This window comes from Pantherophis guttatus, chromosome 3, assembly GCF_059756535.1.
Source record: "Pantherophis guttatus breed Tessera chromosome 3, ASM5975653v1, whole genome shotgun sequence".
In the NCBI taxonomy this organism is placed as follows: domain Eukaryota; kingdom Metazoa; phylum Chordata; class Lepidosauria; order Squamata; family Colubridae; genus Pantherophis; species Pantherophis guttatus.
Window position 1 is genome coordinate 166,524,244 of NC_142065.1, and position 20,653 is coordinate 166,544,896.

General features: G+C 40.5%; 1 protein-coding gene across 3 annotated transcripts in view; it reads right to left on the bottom strand.

The window, feature by feature from the left end:
- The window catches only part of ROCK1 (Rho associated coiled-coil containing protein kinase 1), a 107,566-nt gene that overhangs the window by 42,010 nt on the left and 44,903 nt on the right, over positions 1 to 20,653 (bottom strand). For all 3 annotated transcript variants that reach the window (XM_034429566.3, XM_034429564.3, XM_087890489.1), the window contains exons 3-13: positions 20,148 to 20,248; positions 18,032 to 18,169; positions 14,958 to 15,133; positions 14,483 to 14,567; positions 14,144 to 14,288; positions 13,316 to 13,454; positions 12,342 to 12,433; positions 10,787 to 10,946; positions 9,573 to 9,639; positions 2,094 to 2,182; positions 1,607 to 1,655 (exon numbers count right to left, since the gene is read on the bottom strand). In XM_034429566.3, coding sequence (XP_034285457.1) covers positions 1,607 to 1,655; positions 2,094 to 2,182; positions 9,573 to 9,639; positions 10,787 to 10,946; positions 12,342 to 12,433; positions 13,316 to 13,454; positions 14,144 to 14,288; positions 14,483 to 14,567; positions 14,958 to 15,133; positions 18,032 to 18,169; positions 20,148 to 20,248 — 1,241 coding nt within the window. The remainder of the gene's footprint in view (positions 1 to 1,606; positions 1,656 to 2,093; positions 2,183 to 9,572; positions 9,640 to 10,786; positions 10,947 to 12,341; positions 12,434 to 13,315; positions 13,455 to 14,143; positions 14,289 to 14,482; positions 14,568 to 14,957; positions 15,134 to 18,031; positions 18,170 to 20,147; positions 20,249 to 20,653) is intronic.

Here is a 20,653-nt window from a genome sequence, read left to right on the forward strand (position 1 = left end):
TCCTCTCGCCCCTTCTGTTCAACATTTATGTAAAGCCGTTGGGCGAGATCATCTGTGGTTTTGGGGTGGAGTACCATCAGTACGCTGATGACACTCAGCTGTACATCTCCACCCCGAACCACCCCAACGATGCCCTTGAAGTGATGTCCCAGTGCCTGGAGGTCATGCAGATCTGGATGGGGAGAAACAGGCTCAGGCTCAACCCATCCAAGACCGAGTGGCTGTGGTTTCTGACGTCCCGATATAGCCAGTTGGTGCCATCACTGACTATTGGGGGCGAATCGCTGGCCCCCACGGAGAGGGCGCGCAACTTGGGCGTTCTCCTGGATTCACGGCTGTCTTTAGAAGAGCACTTGACGGCCGTGACCGGGAGGATTTTTCATCAGGTTCGCCTGATTCGCCAGTTGCATCCCTTTCTGGATCGGGACTCTTTACACACGGTCACTCATGCCCTCATCACTTCCTGCCTGGACTACTGTAACACTCTCTACATGGGGCTCCCCTTGAGGAGCACCCGGAAGCTCCAACTGGCGCAGAGTGCGGCCGCACGGGGGATTATGGGAGCGACATGGCTCTCCTGCGCGAGCTGCACTGGCTCCCGGTGGTCTTCCATATGCGCTTCAAGGTTTTGGTTACCACCTTTAGAGCGCTCCATGGCTTAGGACCTGGTTATCTACGGGACCGCCTGCTGCCACCAGTAGCCTCCCACCGGCCGGTACGCTCTCATAGAGGGGCTCCTCCGGGTGCCGTCGGCCAAACAATGTCGGCTGGCAGCCCCCAGGGGGAGAGTCTTCTCTGTGGGGGCACCTACCATCTGGAATAAGCTCCCCCCGGAGATATGGAGGATCCCGGATCTGCGCACCTTCCGCCACGCCCTCAAGACCTTTTTATTCCATCAGGCTGGCCTGGCCTAACTTTCCCTTTTTCCCTTTTAAAATGTAAATTTTAATCTGTTCTTAATTATTGGGGTGTTTTAAATCTGTCTTGGGCCAAATTGTTTAATTCGGTTTTATTTTGCTTTTAAATTTTGTATTTATGTGTTTTATCTTGTGGCTGTTCACCACCCTGAGTCCTTCGGGAGTAGGGTGGTATATAAATCAAATAAAACCTAAAACCTAAACTTAGAAGACTTTTAAAACTAGGTATTTCCATGCTGTTTATACTAACAGCAAAAAATGTGACTGAAGCATTAGGTTTTGATTATGGAGCATAAGAAGGAAGTTGGATGTGCCAGCCTAGGAAAAATCAAGGCCCATTCGTGTCTTGATAGATAGTTTAATTTAGGCTGATACGTTTTTCCTAAATACTTATTAGCAAAGGGATCCCCAACCCCCAGGCCATGAAACCAGGCCACACAAGCGGCGGGCGAGCAAGCAAAGTTTTATCTGCCCATGCAGTAGATCTAGGTTGTTCGTGAAACCACTATCCCTGCCCGGTCCATGGAAGACAATTTTTCTTCCAAAACCAGTCCCTGGTGCCAGACTAGTTGAGGACCGCTGTATTGGCAATCTCTTCTCATCTCTTCTAAGTATAATGTAATTTCTTTTTGATTTGATTTTGATTCTTACAAAATCAATAAGGAAAGACTAATAATTCAAACACTTACCTCTTCATCTAGTTCCTTCATTATCTTGTCTAGTTTAATATTTGATGTTCTATAAAGGATATAAGAGCTGAATTTTACTTACTGCCTCTAAGACAAAATATTTCATATGCAGCTAGCTGATCAATATAGTCAAAACATCAAATACATATCAAACCATTAAAATTTTAATACCAAAAATGCTAATGCCACCAAAATGCCACAAAGTTCCTTTTAATATCCTTCTTAATATCAGTAGGTAAGAGTCTGTGCTATCATAAGCAATTTTTATAATATTGTTTTCAAAATTATTGCTCTTAAATAGATCTAAAATCAGTAATTCCTGTGGGAACAAGAAATGACAAAAATACAGTCTGTAGTTTGGCAAATTCCTCATAGCTGTTGCATGTTTGCTGACATACATGAACATGTTGAATGCTATTACCGTGTCATACAAGTGATATTTCATAAAAATTATGTTTGATATTCTGAAAGAAATGAAATATATTACCTGAATTTTTGTTCCATTTCATCTTTTAGCTGCATTTCATTATGTAGCTGTTCTTCAAGTTGATAAACATTTTTTTGCAAAGATTCCAGCTATAAGTACAAAATACAAAATGAATTATAAATGTTATACTTTTATAGAACTAGTTAAATATGTAAGGCACAACAGTTTTGGAATGGTTTTCCGATACTTGTATGTTAAAAAGTCTTGGTAAAGGAGAAACACATCTAATTAATTTTCCAAAGCACAGAATGCAGGTTGGTACTGATCCTAATGAAAAGGGGGGAAAAGCCTCAAACCTTGTCTTTAGAATGGACGTTGTCTTACCTGAACGTCCCTTTTCTGGGCGCTGCGTACACTATCCATGCATGCAAGGGTTAATCCTTCAGTGCTTGGCAAACAACTGAGTGAAAACAAAAGACTTTTCCTCCCCTTTCCGGCTCCCAAGCCACGCCTCTGTTCCCATGATCCCCCAGTCTGAACGAAGGCGCAGCAGACAAGAATCCACACTATGAGTAACTTATAAACTCAACTTTATTAACTCAAATTAACCTAATGGAACAGGAACTAGTCTCAGTCATAAGCAGGGGGCAGGCAGCCCTAACGGGCGGGATATGGATAGTGTACGCAGCGCCCAGAAAAGGGACGTTCAGGTAAGACAACGTCCATTTTCCTGTGCGCTGCTCCCACTATCCATGCATGGGATATACCCAAGCCTAAACTCCCTGGGTGGGAAGCTGACTGTCCCCAGAGTCCTCCTCCGTCAACACCTTCTGCAGAACTCTGCGCCCAAACGATGCCTCAGCCGAGTTGAACACATCGATCTTGTAGTGGCGGATGAACGGTGTGAGGGACGACCACGTCGCAGCTCTGCAGATGTCCACGACCGAGGCTTGGGTGGCCCAGGCCGCCGTGGTGACCGCGCTGCGAGTCGAGTGCGGTAGGATCCTGCCGGGACCCGGCTTGGCGGACAGGTCATATGCCAGGGCGATGCAGGCCTTGATCCATCTGCTGACCGTGGCTGCTGATATCTTCTGACCCATGGACTTCGGGTTGAAGGAGACCAGGAGACCCTCCGTACGACAGAAGGGAGCAGTCCGGCGAATGTAAGTGCGGACGGCGCGTCGAACGTCTAGAGTGTGCCACCTCTTTTCTCTGGGGTCGCGAGGTGAAGGGCAGAAATCTGGCAGGATGAGCTCCTGGGCTCGGTGGAACCACGAGTTGACCTTCGGGATAAAGGCGGGATCCAGGCGTAGCGTCACGGTTGAATCGTGGAAAATACATAAGTCCTTGCGGACTGAAAGAGCTGCTAGTTCTGAGACTCTCCTTGCCGAGGTGATCGCCAGCAGGAAGGTCACCTTAAGTGATAGGTGCTTAAGAGAGGTCGAGTCTAGGGGTTCGAATGGGGCCCCGGTCAGCGCCCGCAACACAAGAGGTAAATCCCAAGAAGGGTAACGGTGTACTGTGGGGGGTCGCAGGTTGGTGGCCCCCTGCAGGAACTCCTTGATGCGCGGGTGGTGCGCGAGGGATTGGTACGGCGGGCATGTGATGACTGTGGACAACGCCGCTGTCTGTCTTCGTAAGGTTGCAGGGGCCAAACCTTTTTCTAGGCCAGCTTGTAGGAACCGCAAAATGTCCCGGATAGTCGCTGACGTGGGGTCGATATGCTGATGGGCACTCCAGCGACAGAACGCCTGCCACGAAGACTCGTAGATGCGGGTCGTAGACGGGCGCCTGGCCGCCTGGATAGTGGCAACTACCTCATCTGGCAAGTTATCCTTCTTCAGGATGACCCGTTCAAATGCCAAACGGCTAATTGCAGCCACTGGGGCTCTGGATGCGTGACTGCTCCTTGACACAGAACTAGCTGCTGTGGTGGGATCACCCATGGCTGTTCCACGGACAGTGCCACCAGGTCGGCGAACCATGGTCTCCGGGGCCAGTTCGGGGCTACCAGGAGTAGGTCTGCTTTTTCTGCCAGTAGCTTTCGAATGAGGCGCGGGAGCAGCGGGACTGGTGGAAATGCGTATAGGAGGCCCCTGGGCCACCTGCAGCGTAGCGCATCGTGGTTCTCCGCTTGTGGTGTCGGGTATCGAGATATGAAGCGGGGAAGTTGAGTGTTGGCCGGAGTTGCGAAGAGGTCTACTGTCGGGATCCTGAAGCGCGAGGCAAGTTCTCGAAACAGCTGAGGGTGGAGCTGCCATTCCGCTTGATCTATTGTTTCGCGGCTGAGCCAGTCCGCCCTCACATTGGTTGCGCCCGAAATGTGGTCTGCTCTGATTGAGAGTAGATGTCTCTCTGCCCAGCTGAACAGCTCTGCGGCCTCCTTCATCAGGGTACGAGACCTCGTGCCCCCCTCCCTGTTGACGTGCGCTTTGGCCGAGATGTTGTCCGTCAAGATTAGGATGTGATGCCCCTGCACCGTCAGCTGGAAGTTGCGCAGTGCCAGTTTGATCGCCCGCAGCTCTAAAAGATTGATGCTGCATTGCCGTTCTTGAAGCGACCACTGTCCTTGCGTGACTAGGTTGTGGAGATGGGCTCCCCACCCCCGAAGGCTGGCGTCGGTGGTGAGTATCAGACGGTCCGGCTCTAGGAAGCTGGACCCCTTGAGGATCGATGGCGATGTCCACCACCTGAGAGACCGGCGGACCTGGGGCGTGATACGAACCTCCTTTTTGGAGTTGGCCCTTCCCGCTCGTTGGAAGGGAAGGAGGAACCACTGCAAGGGTCTCGAATGTCTGCGTGCCCACGGTACGATGCCGAAGCAAGATACCATCTTGCCGAGGAGGCTTGAGAGGTGAAACAGGGCAGCTCTCCTCCCCGTCAAGGTCTGCAGGATCAGAGCTCGGATGCTCTGGACTCTGTCCGGTGACAGGAACACCTGGCCGCTGGACGAATCTATCACCGCCCCTAGGTGAAGGAGTCTGGTGGTCGGCTGAAGCTGACTCTTTGCAAGGTTTATGGTGAAGCCGTGATCCTGGAAGGTCTTGATCACCATCTTCATGTCCCTGGAAGCCTGGTCGGGCGAGGATGACAGGACCAGAATGTCGTCCAGGTAACAGAGCACCCGGATCGGGACGGCTCGGAGCCTGGCCGCCACCACCGCTACCAGCTTGGTAAAGGTGCGGGGGGCCGACGAAAGTCCGAATGGCATCGCGCGATATTGGTAATGCCGGCCCGCATACTCGAACCTCAGGTACTGGCGGTGATGCGGGTGAATGGGCACGTGGAGATAAGCCTCCTTGAGGTCGACCGACTGAAGGAAGTCGCCCTGTCTCACCCCCGCTAAGATGGACTTGAGGGAGTGCATCTTGAACCTGCGGTATTGAATGGACAGGTTCAGACGCTTTAGATTGAGTATGGCCCTCCAACCCCCTGAGTTCTTGGGCACCAAAAAGAGGGTTGAGTAGAAACCTGAGCCCCGCTGGCTGTGCGGGACCGGCTCTATGGCTTCAGCCTCCAGGAGGTGGGCAATCTCCTGTGACATTAAGTCCTGAAGCTCTGAGGATCGAGGGGTTGGGCAACGGACGAACCGGTGGGGCGGCTGACCGGAAAATTCGATGGATAATCCTGAAGAGATCGTACGCCTTACCCAGGAGTCCAAGGTCGAGCTGGCCCATTGTGGATGAAAGAGGATGAGCCTGACCCCTATGGGTCCCGTGGGCCCTGAGTCATTTTCCCCTTCTGGCGGGCTTAGGGCCGGCTCCACGGAAGTTGCGCTTAGGCTGCTGTTGTCGTCCTCGGTCTCGGAACTGCTGCCTGTCGTGAAATCTGTCTCCTCCCTGGAATTGGGAGCGATGGGAGAAGGACCCCCTGGGTCCGGCGCTGGCACGAAAGGGCTGCTGGAGCGGGTAAGGCGTGTATCTGCGTTCCTGGCACCGGTATGTTGAGGGAAGGATCTTCCTCTTGTCTTTCCCCTCGACCAGTAGGGGTTCCAGCGCTGCTCCGAACAGCTCTGGCGCTTTGTATGGGGAAGTGGTCAGCTTCCACTTGGCTTTAAAGTCGGCTTTCCATGGCCTAAGCCAGAACAGCCTCCTAGCGGTAAGGGTTGAGGCCAGAGCCCTAGAAGCGAACTTGGCTGAATTCAGAGAGCTGTCGGCTGTGTACTCGGTGGCAGCTATTATCTTGTTAAGATCTTGATGCAGCCTAGTGTCCTCAGGCGGGAGTCTGTCCTGGAGGTGCCGGAGCCAAATGAGGGACGCTCTGTTGAAAAAGGATGATGCGGTTGCGGATCTAATTGCCCAGCCTGCTGCCTGATGAGCCTTGCGGAAAGCCCCCTCCATTCTCTTCTCCTCTGCTTTGAGAGTGTCTAGCGGGTCGGTGGAGACCAAGGAGTTAGAGGATAGCGTTGCCACTGGTTGGTCTACTGAGGGCAGCGCCAGGAGGTCCTCCAATTCCGGGGCTGAGCAGTAGAGTTTCTTCTCCAGGCTGCTGGGCGTTGCCAGGGAAGCCGGCTGCGCCCAGGGGTTCTGGATGACCTCCGTAAAGAGCTGAGGGCAAGGGATGAAGTCCTTTTGTGGCTTTGACGATTGGAAAAGTGCGTCATGAGGACCTACTGACTGCGGGGTGGTAGTTGCGATGTCCCCTGGGACTCCGAGGTTGGTTGTGAGCCGCGCCTTATGGAGTAGGGACTTGAATAGCGCCGGGCGAAAGAGGCCTGTATACGCCGGGGTGTCCGGTGCCAGGCCTTCGTCCTCCGATAGCTCCATCTCCTCAGGCCCCTCCTCCGCTTGGTCTGATTCTTCAGACGACAAGTCCTGCCCTTGATCAGGATGAGGGCGGGGTTGCGGGTGATGTTGCCGTGCCTGGGCCGGTGCGGCTTGTATTTGTGCCTGGGAAGCCTGCTGCATGCTTGCTGCGAGGAAGGATGAAAAGGCCGAGAACATGGCCTGGAAATCCATTGGGGCCGTCACCCCTGCCCCCCCCAGGGGCTGTTGATCTGCCCTTGAATGGGTGGGCGTTGCCTCCCTGGCCCGAAGTAGCTGGGCTGGGGAAGGGGTCATTGCGGCCTCCGGTCCGGTCCCTGGGCCTGTCTCGAGACGGGGGGTCGAGTGTCCCAGTCTGGTCAGATCTGGGGTTCTTGGCGTGACTGCAAGGTCAGCCACTGAAGTAAGTCCCAGCTCTATGTCCCCTGGGGGGGGCTGTGCTGGTCCCACGGGCCCAGACTCCCTGGCTGGGGCTCCTGAAATCGCCTTGTGCGCTCTCTCCCACTGCCGCTCGAGTGCATTGTGCCTCCTTAAGGCGTCCCTGTCCCGGATGGGTAGGGAACCTTCTGATGCGGCCCTGCTGGTTGCGCTCTCATGTCTCCTCTTGGATTTCTTTTTCCCCCCCTTTGAGGTTTTGCGAGGGGGGGTGAGCTCCAGTTCCATATCCGAAGACGGGGGGGAGCGAGACATTGCCGCTTCTGCGACGAATGGGCCGGCCTGGAGCTGCGCTGAGCCTTAACCCCAGATAGGAAAACTCCCCTCAGGCGTGGAGTGATGGAGGGGGGGGTTAGCCGGCTCCCTGGTGGTGGAGGGAGGCGTAGGCTTGAGGCTCTTGCCAAAATGGCGGCCCGAGGGTCCGTCAAAATGGCGCTGGCACGTGGTGCGATCACCCGCTGTGCCAGACTTCAGCGTCGGACTCACAATGGCGGCCCGAGGGTCCGCCAAACGCCGCGCGTTTCCCCTTGCAAGCTTATTCTGTAGTGCAGGGGCAGGCTGCTTGCTTTCCGGCGCTCTTCTTCGCGCTTCTGTCCGGTGCCCTTCCGGCGAAGCGCGGCTCCAAAGTAGCGCTGCGGTCTGCGCCACGTGGTCCGAGGCTCCGGCCCCGACGCCCAGCTGATTAGCGCGAAAACCGCTTGTGAGCGCGGCGCGCGGTGAGCGAAAGGGGCGCAATGCTGTTTGAGCCTGCCGGTCAGCTGGGGAGCGCGAATGAGAGCGGCGGCACCGAGGGGAAAGGAGCTGCCTTTAAGGCTTAAGCCAGCCGAGCCAGCGGTGTGGGTAGCTTAGCTCCGCTCCCCCCCTTCCTCTGATCCACGTGCAGTAGCAATCTGTTAGAGTAAGGAGCCGCGAAAAAACAATCTATTCAAAATTAACTAAAAAGCCTAGACGCCGTAAGGAAAGGGAAGGTTAAAGAAACTAGGAAAAAAAGGGAATTAAAGGGAGAACTGTCCCCACAGAGGTACAATACCTTCCTGGAAAACTGTGGAGCTCCCAAAATCACTACAGTGTTTGCCAGCAACTGAGTGAAGACTGGGGGATCATAGGAACAGAGGCGTGGCTTGGGAGCCGGAAAGGGGAGGAAAAGTCTTTTGTTTTCACTCAGTTGTTTGCCAAGCACTGAAGGATTAACCCTTGCATGCATGGATAGTGGGAGCAGCGCACAGGAAAATATGTCAAAAGAATGATTTTCTCTACCAATACTCTTGAAAAAGCCAAAAGAGGATTGTGAAGTTTCATTTTTTTCTTCTCCAACCAGATAATTTATGATCTTACCAGCATTGGGATTGGACAGAAAAAGGACTTGATTAAAGGGCTTGTGACTGAACAATGTCAGCTTTAATAGTGCCTTTATACACATAAAAAAGTCTGCCTAACATTTTATGCATCCATAAAATATTTAAAAGAGCTAAAAACCAAGGTTATCCAACAATGCTGATAATGAGGGTCACTTTTATTTTTATGTTGATTCAAGATTTTATTCATAAAAATTAAATATTCATTTGTTTTGAATACAGAAACCTGTTTGAAAAAAATTCTGGAAAAAATAATAATTTTGTTATTATTTGAAAAATAATATTCAAATGATGTAGAGTCAAGTACAAATTTCTTGGATGCATAGTTATTTTAGTGAATATTTGAAGTTTGGTTTCTTCAGTGCAGGAAAAGATAATCAGTTGTTATTGTGCCCTCCAGCACTATCCAAAGAGTGCATGAAACTACTAAAACCAATTGCATTTTAATACTCACAGAGAAACCATGGTTGGAAAAACAACATCCTCATTTTTGAATTTTAATTTTCACACATGGTTTGAACTTCATACATTATTTAAAAGTTGGGTCTTTTAAATTCCATAATTTTTATAAAATTCTTATTAAGAAACAGGAAGTGAACATAAGAACCTTTTATTACACTAATCAATTTGATGGCTGTCAAAGGAAACAGCCATATTTTGAAATGAAAGTTGGGAATTTAATTTGTGAAAGTGAGTAATTTGTGAGTAACAGTGTAAACTTTATTCAACATATTTCAATTTATGGCAAATATTAAAGAAAATGAATTTTAGTTTAGCCAAATTATAATATTTATGTAAAACAAAACAAAAAAAACCACACAATTTAAGTACCTAATTTTAACATTTAAATGAATTTCATTTTTATTGTTTAAGTCATATTATATAATTATATCTAATTTAAAATAGGACATTTCTCAGAACATAAACAACTTGTAGAATAAATTTAACCAATGAAAAAATATTTTTTTAAAAAAAATTAAATGTACCAAGTTTTTATCTACGTTGGTGCTCGTTCTGTTGTCATTCGAATTAGCTGTGCAGGTGGATAAATACCTACAAACACAATTTTAGAAGTTTTAGAAAGAAACAAAAAGAAATATAAATATTTATTCTCAAAAAATAGAACATCCTTAATAAAAAAAAATTGCCTTTGTTTTTCCAAAGCTTAAAAAACTATAGAATTCTATTTACTATGAAGCTCAGAAGATTCTATACTAGACAATTAACAATGCAAAGACTGTCAGCAATCAATGAAAAATGTCTCTTTGTCCTATATATATTATTATACAAATCATAAAGTCTTCTTTGTAGCTGTGTACTATGTGAGTGTAAGTGTGTTGTTTCTCTGCCATTATTTATACTAGAACTAGACTACATTCACCATGTAACATTCAAAAGACAAAAGCTCTGTTCCATTGTTGTTTTTCAATTTATTTATTTACAATTTCTCTATACTGTGAACTTTAAAATTGAAGCATTTTATACCAGTCACAATATCCTGGCTTAAAGTAATATGCAGTATTGAAGAGGTTACTATTACAGATAACGTATGATTGAGCTTTTTCTAAAAATCATACTATTGATTTTATAGTAATATATTCATGTTTTTATATGCTTATTTGTGAACCTGGGAAATGTGTTGTCCTCATGTTTTCTTAATATGGATGCCCTCTATAGTTGCTGCATAATTTTAGGAAAAAATGCAGGTGCTTTAGAGTGCAGACAGTGCTACATCTGTGCTCCAAAGTATTCTTTTGAAGTGAATTAGAGATCATTCCAGCATTACTAAAACACATGCAACTTGATTTTCCAAATAAGCAGATACCTTTTTAAATTTTTTTTTCTTTCCTTATTAGTTTTTGTTGCATTTACCAAACATAGCTTTGATCCTGGTAGGTGTTTTTTAGACTGCAATATAAGAACAACTATTACCTGAATATTCTGGCTTATTTCATTGAAAATACCCACACAAAACAAAATGCAGTCAGGTTACCAGAAGCAAAAAAAATCTCTACAGAATAGATAATAACCCTCTAAACTAAATACAGCTGCAATATGGTAAAGGTTTCCAGTATCAATATGCTAACACAAGGCAGTTTTTAATGACTGCAATAATTTAGTTATATTTGCTATATTCCTGTTATAAATATCCTCATGACTTTTACTGACAAGCCAATATATTAAATCTACATATACTTACTGATGATTACTATAATAAGTAAATCCTACAAAAGGTAGCTGGTTGCCAACAAAAGCTTTTGGTATAGGAAATGTTTCTTCTTCACCTTTGTCTTCCTCCAGATCATCAAAGTTACTAGTGTCAATATCACTACTTAAATCAGGCACAACAGGTGCTACAGCTACCCCAAAACCCCCCCAAAAGAACAAAGATTAATAATTGTATAAAAATGTGTATATTAACATGTATATGTGGAATGAAGATATGAAAAAAAGAAGTTGTTTTACAAGATCATACAGTGCTGAAATCCTTATTATATTTTGAGCAGTATGTGCATAAATTCCCCAGAAACTTAAAAAGTGTCAAAAATTATGTAACATTAAGAGGCACAAACTGTTCCACAATAGCTCATAACAAACTACTGATCTGAGTATCTCAATTCTGCCAAATATTTCTAGTATTTTAGATATTAGCTGGGACAGAACTATTATAAACTGACTTATCAAAGCAGTTATTTTCATATATAATAGTAGTATTTTCTATAAAACGTAAAAGATTTTACTACTGTTTTATTAATTAAAGAGCAAAGGTAAATTATAGATGTCATATATATTATTGTTTAAAATAGTCGCAATTACTGATTTTGTCCCGTTATCTCAAAATACTAAATATTTCTATTTTAATTATAATACTGCAATGTACTGCATAACCTTTGAGATAATAGAAAATCAAAGGAAAAACTCAGAATGGTTAAAAATTATTTTGTAATTATTGTTAAATAAAAATCAAAACTATTTTATGAAATTGATAAGTTGATTTAATATTAACCACTAGGTTAGAAACAGTTATCCTGAATCAAATGTTTCAGATGTATTCTATGTTTAATAAATAAAAGATATCTGTCTTTGTTTTTTTTAAATATTTTAAAATGTTTTATAGGGTTTGTTATGACAAGTACTTATATTTTTTGTATATTTTAAAGCAGGGGTCCCCAACCTCCAGGCCATGTATGCGGCATGCCAGCAACCGAGCCACGCAAACAAGCGAAATCCCATCTGCGGTATGCAGGCAGCATGCAAAACCACGCGCCTCCAGTCTGGGGAAATACCTTTCTCCATGGAACCAGTCCCTGGTGCACAAAAAGTTCGGGGCCACTGTTTAAAGAACTACACAATAAATTTTAAATGCCCAGCTCAGCTAAGGTTCTTCAATAGCAGCCCACAATACCCCGTATCACAGTATCCCATAAGTCTCTCTTTGAGGGAGATGGAGATTCAGAAATATGATAAACAGACAAACAAACAAATATTTGGAAAACATATTTAGAAATTGAAGAGGGAGGAAGACAAAAGGTATGCAAGATCTCATTGGAGGTACATAAACTTTCTAGAGTAAAACAGTGTGAACCTTGTGAATGTTGTGTGAACCTTGGCCTTTTGAATAAGCAGGTCAGCAACTGTTTTTCTTTATCTGTTTGTAATGTAGAAAATTATATTCCTTCAACATTTAGAAAGAAAATCTAACACATGAAAATTATATTACAAGAAAAGAAGATTTTATATAGTAAATTACTCACTGTCTCTAAGGTTTTCCCAAGACCACTGATCATTTTTGAAAAATGGATGTCGCTTGATTTCTTCCACACCATTTCTTCCTAATCTAACTTCCCTGTATAAGTGAAATAATTTTAAAATTATATTACACATGTTGCATACACATGAAAATAATTTGTAAACAAATGAAATGTAACTCAAAGCCCATTTTAAAGCAAAAAGATCATTTATTTCAACATTAGCAGTTTCTTTGCTGTAAATATGGAATGGAAAAGTTTTCCCCATTCTCAGTAGTAAAAAGCATGTTTGCTATCGGAAACATTTATTTGATACTACAGGAATTGCAAATGTTTATATAGAATTATACAAATCCTCCACTAACTTTTTATCTGACTTTAATCAAAACAATTTTTCCAGGTAATCAGTAATCATTACATCATTATTTATATCTGCATTTGGCTGAGCATGTCATAGCTATAAAACATTTCTTTCCAAATCTTTCAAATTATTGGAAAAATTTCTGGTGTATTTTAAGAATCAGATCAGGGAATAAAGTTTGGTGGAAGGCAGGAAAAGTAAATAAAAATGTTACAGGTCTAAAGTACAAATACTCAAGATAGGAATTCCAGAGGAAAAATCATTTAAGATCTTGCACAGAAAGCTGAACAACCTGTAGAATAACAATAATAAAGTATCTGTAGAAATTTAATTATGACTTGTTTTAAAACAATACACAGTTTGAAGCTCATTTGTTGCTAATATAATGTGATTATGATTTAGTTAATACACGAAGAACAATTTATAGTTAAATTATTCCATTATATCAAAACTTGATCCAATCCACAGAAATATCGAATAAGTACCTCAAAGAAAGAAAACAAAATAAGAAATAGCATTGACTATAATGTCTTCAAAACTTGTGGTTAAACAATTTTTGATATGTTACAGGAACATCGCCTGTATTTTATATAATGATGAATAATTCTAAATATATTACCTGTCTGTTAGAAAGCCACAAATAAGATTTTTTGCATCTTTAGAAATATCATTATCATCAGGGAAGCTAAGAGAATTCTTATGGTTCATAATTTTACTATATGTTCCAACCAAAGAATCTGCATAAAAAGGTGTATCCCCTAAAACAAGAAAGAAAAAATTATAAGTCACACAACTGATTGTTAAAACTAATAAAATAAGATAGCTAGATTGCACGCTCTGGCAACATTTCAATACTATTCATCCAGAAAAAGTAGTTTTTTTATGCTTATTTTAAAAGCTCAAAATAGTATTATCATATCAAAATCACAAAAAGGAAAAGATATTCTGCAATTGAAAAGAAATATTCTGTATTTTCCAAGATTACCTCATGCCCACTTCTCTAAAAAACATTTAAGTGTTCATTAAGCTCTCACTCTAAGAGCTACAAAAAGAAACTGGGGTAATAGATGTAGTGGAAAAAATGAGGAAAATAAGGATGATACATGGGTAAAATAGATGATTCAAGTAAGTTTTTTTTCTTAAAAGATACAATTGGCTCTGAAATCTGTTCTAATAGAAACATCTTCTAGCTACTCACAAGGGACTGCATATGATGTAATTTTAACAATCCCAGATGAATAAACAGCAAATGAAATTCAACAGTCACAGAATTTTGAAAAAAAAGAGACAATAGAATCACAGAACTCAATGAGATTTGATTCAAATAATCTTATTAGGACTGGACTCTACTGTCATACATAGTAATTAAAATTATTATTAATGACAATAAAAATAGTAGTTTATTTTGTAATGTAATTAATTTACACAATATTTTTCTGATACTCACCCACAAGCATTTCATACAAAAAAACACCAACTGACCACCAGTCACATTCTCGTCCATAATAACCATCACCACCCTGTGATTTTAATACTTCTGGGGATATATAATCCGGAGTTCCAACAGCTGTATCACATCGTACCATACCTTCCTATAAAAAAAGGAAAGATTGTTTAAAAGTATATGAAGCAAAATGATTTCTTAGATCTTTTTGAAAAATAAAATTTAAAATTAAGTATGAACTCCAGTTAAAATTCTTAATTTAAACAAACACTGATGTCTGTTTTTCAGAGTACCATGATTTTTCACAAGCTAAAAGCTAATTAGTAGTTTTTATATACTAACCTTATTCATTTTCATACAGGTACCAAAATCTGCTAGTTTTAAATGACCAGATTTGTCAAGCAGCATATTATCAGGCTTTACATCTCTGAAAACAGTAAAAGAAATATTATCAGACCAACTTTTATTTATTAAATAAGAACATCACTGAGCCTCATCTCAAATGAAGAACAGAAATAAGCTATGGCTAGGAAAATGAGTCAATTCTGAATTATAAGTGCCTTTACATTGCTTTCCTTTAATTGTGATTATGTGGCCCTCAAAACAAGATTTATAAATGACATATAGTAAGACTTGTTCTTTTTTCAAATGTATTGCAGAAAGGATGAAACAATTTAATTTTGTGCCGATTACCTCAAATCTGCTCAAGTTTGCCATTGTAAATAGTCCAGTAGTATTATAAATTAAAATTTCAAAATATTCTTATGTTTAATATAATTTAAATGTTGAGAATATCGGCTATTTAAAAGACACTTACCTGTGAATAAAACCCATGGAGTGAATAGCATCTAATGCAAGAACAACTTCTGCTGTATAAAATCTTGCCCATTTTTCAGGGACATCGTAGTTGCTCATTAAATTTACCAGATCTCCACCAGGCATATATTCCATCACCATATAAAGGTAACGATCATCTTGGAATGCATAAAACAACTATGAAAGATAATAGACTAGAATCACTGTGTGCTGCATTCCTATCAACTGCTATTTTCTTTTTGAAAAAGGAAGTTACAGATAAATATAGAGTTTATATTTATAATATATCAACTGATAAAAAAACTACAGGTGAAACTCAAAAAATTAGAATATCATGCAAAAGTTCATTTATTTCAGTAATGCAACTTAAAAGGTGAAACTAATATATGAGATAGACTCATTACATGCAAAGCGAGATAGTTCAAGCCTTGATATGTCATAATTTTGACGATTATGGCTTACAGCTCATGAAAACCCCAAATTCACAATCTCAGAAAATTATATTACATGAAATCAATAAAACAAGGATTGTACATAGAACAACATCAGACCTCTGAAAAGTATAAGCATGCATATGTACTCAGTACTTGGTTTGGGCCCCTTTGCATCAATTACTGCCTCAATGCGGCTTGGCATGGATGCTATCAGCCTGTGGCACTGCTGAGGTGTTATGAAAGACCAGGATGCTTCAATAGCGGCCTTCAGCTCTTCTGCATTGTTCGGTCTCATGTCTCTCATCTTTCTCTTGGCAATGCCCCATAGATTCTCTATGGGGTTCAGGTCAGGCGAGTTTGCTGGCCAATCAAGCACAGTAATCCCATGGTCATTGAACCAGGTTTTGGTACTTTTGGCAGTGTGGGCAGGTGCCAAGTCCTGCTGGAAAATGAAGTCAGCATCCCCATAAAGCTCGTCTGCGGAAGGAAGCATGAAGTGCTCCAAAATCTCCTGGTAGACGGCTGCGTTGACCCTGGACTTAATGAAGCACAGTGGACCAACACCAGCAGATGACATGGCTCCCCAAATGAACATAGACTGTGGAAACTTCACACTGTTCAAGCATCTTGCAGTGTGTGCCTCTCCATTCTTCCTCCAGACTCTGGATCCTTGGTTTCCAAATGAGATGCAAAAGTTGCTCTCATCAGAAAATAGGACTTTGGACCACTGAGCAACAGACCAGTTCTTTTTTTCTTTAGCCCAGGTAAGACGCTTCTGACGTTGTTTGTTGTTCAGGAGCGGCTTGACAAAGAATACGACATTTGAAGCCCATGTCCAGGATCTGTCTGTGTGTGGTGGCTCTTGATGCACTGACTCCAGCCTCAGTCCACTCCTTGTGAAAGTCCCCAACACTTTTGAATGGCCTTTTCCTGACAATCCTCTTTAGACTGCGATCATCCCTGCTGCTTGTGCATCTTTTTCTTCCACACTTTTCCCTTCCAATAACTTTCTATTAATGTGCTTTGATACAGCACTTTGGGAACATTCAACTTCTTTTACAATTACCTTTTGAGGCTTTCCCTCCTTATGAGGGTGTCAGTGATGGTTTTCTGCACAACTGTCAAGTCAGCAGTCTTTCCCATGATTGTGATTCCTACTGAACCAGACTGAGAGACCATTTAAAGGCTCAGGAACCCTTTGCAGGTGTTATGGCTTAATTAGCTGATTAGAGTGGGACACTTTGAGCCAAGAATATTGAACCTTTTCACAATATTCTAATTTTTTGAGATTGTGAATTTGGGGTTTTCATGAGCTGTAAACCATAATCATCAAAATTATGACAAATCAAGGCTTGAACCATCTCACTTTGCATGTAATGAGTCTATCTCATATATTAGTTTCACCTTTTAAGTTGCATTACTGAAATAAATGAACTTTTGCACGATATTCTAATTTTTCGAGTTTCACCCGTAATATGGATAGGTAGTCCTCAACTTACAACCACAATTGAACCCAAAATTTCCATATTTGTTAAGTGAATTTTTTCCCCATTTTACATTTCTTGCCACAGTTAAGTAAATCATTGCAGTTGTTAAGTTAGTAATATTGTTGTGAAGTGACTCTAGTTTCACAATTGACTTGATTTGTCAGAAGGTTGAACAGTGTGATCACATAACACTTGGACACAGCAATCATCATAAATGCATGCCAGTTGCCAAGGATCCGAATTACTGCAATAATATAGTGTGAAAAACTGTAATGTCTTTTTTCAATGCCATTGTAACTTCAAATGGCTACTAAACACATGGTTATAAGTCGAAAACTATGTGTGTGTGTGTGTGTGTGTGTGTGTGTGTTTGTGTGCGTGTGCATGTGCATGTGCATGTGCATGTGCATGTGCATGTGCAGGCAAGAACTGGATTTCACTATCACATAATAAGCTTGCTATAGGGAAGCAAAGATACCCAACTACAGTCTGCATTCAGGTAATTGTATCTCTCACATGCAACTTATTAACTCTTCCCTTTGCACAGATTGCAATTTTAACCAGCAAAGTCCATAATTAACCACAGCAATGAAAGTCATAGATACTAACTTAATACTTAACTTAAAATATTAATAAATATTAATTTACTTAATAAATTAAAATACTATCTGGATCCAGATTTGATAAGCATAACTTTCTAACTTGAATAAAACAAAAAACTGTTGTTATAAAATTTTTAACTGCAAAGAGATGAAAAGGGCTGTGTATTCATGTGTATTTTGTTTGAACAAATTGGGATATGACTTTAAACCAGGCCAAATACTGAACCTATTGTTACATAATTCAGAAGAAGCATAAGAGAAATGACTCATATGAACAACTAAGATTATTTTTTTATAATTACTTATCAATTAGCATTATGCATAATTATTTTTTTGTTTTCAAACTACAACTGCAAAATATTTGCACTGAAGTTATCCTAATTATTGGAATGAATAATTATTCAAATACAAATATATCTAAGGAGAGTTTTAAAATTGTAGGTCAGTAAATTAGCATGGCATTAAATTATATATGATCTATACAAAATTCTAGACACTTATTCAAGACAAATGTTATAATTCTTGACCAATGTGAATTCAAATATAAGTTACCTGAACAACCCAAGGGCTATTTGCAAATGCCATGATATCTCTTTCTTCCCAAAAGAATGCAGAATCTGATCTTTTTATCATCTCAAATTTGCTGAGAAGTTTCATGGCATAGACCTTTCGTGATGACTTGTGTCTTACCTTTAAAACAAATAATATGAAAAAAATAATATAAGTATGAAACAGTATGAGTGCATTCTATTTCCATTAACTATGTTAAAAGATTAGGGTTATGTACCTAGTCATCATCCTAAAAGGAAAGCTCTTTCGCATTTCATGGAACACTGTTGTTGTCTTAGCTCTTCTTCTCTAGCATTATTGATTTACTTATTTCTGCGAAACTGTCCCACACTCCACAGGTCTAGAAAAGATCAATGCTATTGAATGTTGTCATTTCAAGGATAGATATTCTACAACTAAATACTTTGAAATGTTGTTGGCCGAAACTGTTTCTACTTGTAAAGGTAGCCATGAAATTTTTATAACTGACCAGTATAACATTTCCTACATATGAGTTTGGCATTAAGTTTAAAAATTTAATGCTTATGTTTAAATCCATTCATAACTGGATTATTTTACGGTCCCTATCTATAGAGCTAATTTGTAGTTTTCTCTGTATTTATTACATCTGGAATATCAAAAATGTCTAAGGTTTAAACAATTTCCCAATTTATTTTAGAGAGAGTAAATGAGATAAGTTGTATTAATAAATATATTTGAGAATTAACTACATTGCATTATTCTAGCACTACTGCAACAAAATCCAAATCCTTCATTCCACAAAATATTTTAATTTTATTTATAGCAATCATAACAAAATTATAAAATGATACATACCATGCAAAATAAGTACCTTCAAATTTAATTTGATATATTGCTTATTACTGCATATATTAAAGACCTATTAAGGTGAAAGAAATAGAATAACCTATTTCAATCCAATGGTAGTAAGTAATGCAGAAGGCATGAACACTAAAAGTAGATAGGGCAACCAATTATGGGTATACAACTTTCAAGTGTTTTTTTCACTAAAGGTATGTACTATTATTGTCTATTCACAAAATGCCTTATTTCCCAACACTATAATTAGATTTTAAAATAGTTGCTAACGTCAGTGATTTTAAAACACTGATGGAAGAGCATGAAGCCATTATTTATGTAGATTATACATTAAGGAGAGAAAGGCATAACCAAGAGGAAAACTTTCCTCCAGGAAAGTGTACCTCTCACAGCAATTAAGGTTTTAAAATAAAACCACTGAAAATAATGAATCTCTACTTGCAGTACAGACTGGAAATGTAATCTCTCATCTCAGATAAGAACTTCAGATATTTACATTAAAAATTACAATATGACTTGCTAAAATGTATCTCTACAACTAGCAACATTAGAACATAGTAGTTTGTTCTGTATATTATACTGTAACAATAGCTTAATTAAAATAGAATGGAAACAAATATAATAACCAAAAATTATTCTTCCACAGTATATATTTAAAGATGGGATAAATCTTGCTTGTTATATATAATTCACAGAGCATGCAAACAATAGTCTACTTTAACTATAATTTGGTTGATTTATAGTTAAGGAGGAGACACATTATTTTGCAGACAAAATAGTTGTGGTTTATTTGGTAATTTTGTTGCTCTTTTTTCAGTTGAACTAATCATGTCTATTTTGCTTGCTTACAAGTTTATACAGGGCACAAAAATTAGGCAAGAATGAGCCAATAATCAAATTATATTTCCATGCACAAATCATGTCACCCTACAATAACTAATTGGTAAGAAAATGTCAGTTTAGACTATTATTTACTGCCATAAAACTAGTCAGTTTATTCAATTTTCACAAATAATGTACTGAAAACTAATGGTAGAATTGTTGTATTTCCAGTTGCTCTTAGAAGAAACCACACTTTTTTTCAATACTCACTCAGAAAAAGATGCACTTAAGAAAGTATTAAGACAGGAGCAAGGTCCAACTATACAAAGCAAATATTTATTTTCAATTTCCCAGATTTTGGCAGCAGAGAAACTGACACGTCTGTTCATTGGAAATTGCTATTTTAAAATAAAACTGAAGTCTTAGTTGTAAAATCTCCATACATAGAATAACCTACCAATTGAACTTCTCCAAATGCTCCTCTACCAATCACTTTTACTACTTCATAATCTTCAGCTTTCATACGGAGATCTCTTACTTTATTTATTGTGTCTTTGTCTGTGAAGAAAATATTTAAAAAAATACTGTAATAATAGGTTCATTATAAAAAGAATGTTCATGGTCTTTGAAATAAATTTACATATAAAAATATACATTATGATTTCAATTATATTCAAATAGAATATAGAATATAGAATAGGAATAGGAATAGGAATAGGAATAGGAATAGGAATAGGAATAGGAATAGGAATAGGAATAGGAATAGGAATGGAATGGAATGGAATGGAATGGAATGGAATGGAATGGAATGGAATGGAATGGAATGGAATGGAATAGAATAGAATAGAATAGAATAGAATAGAATAGAATAGAATAGAATAGAATAGAATAGAATAGAATAGAATAGAATAGAATAGAATAGACCTTGGAGTTAGTTGGAAGGGACCTTGCAGTTCTTCAAGT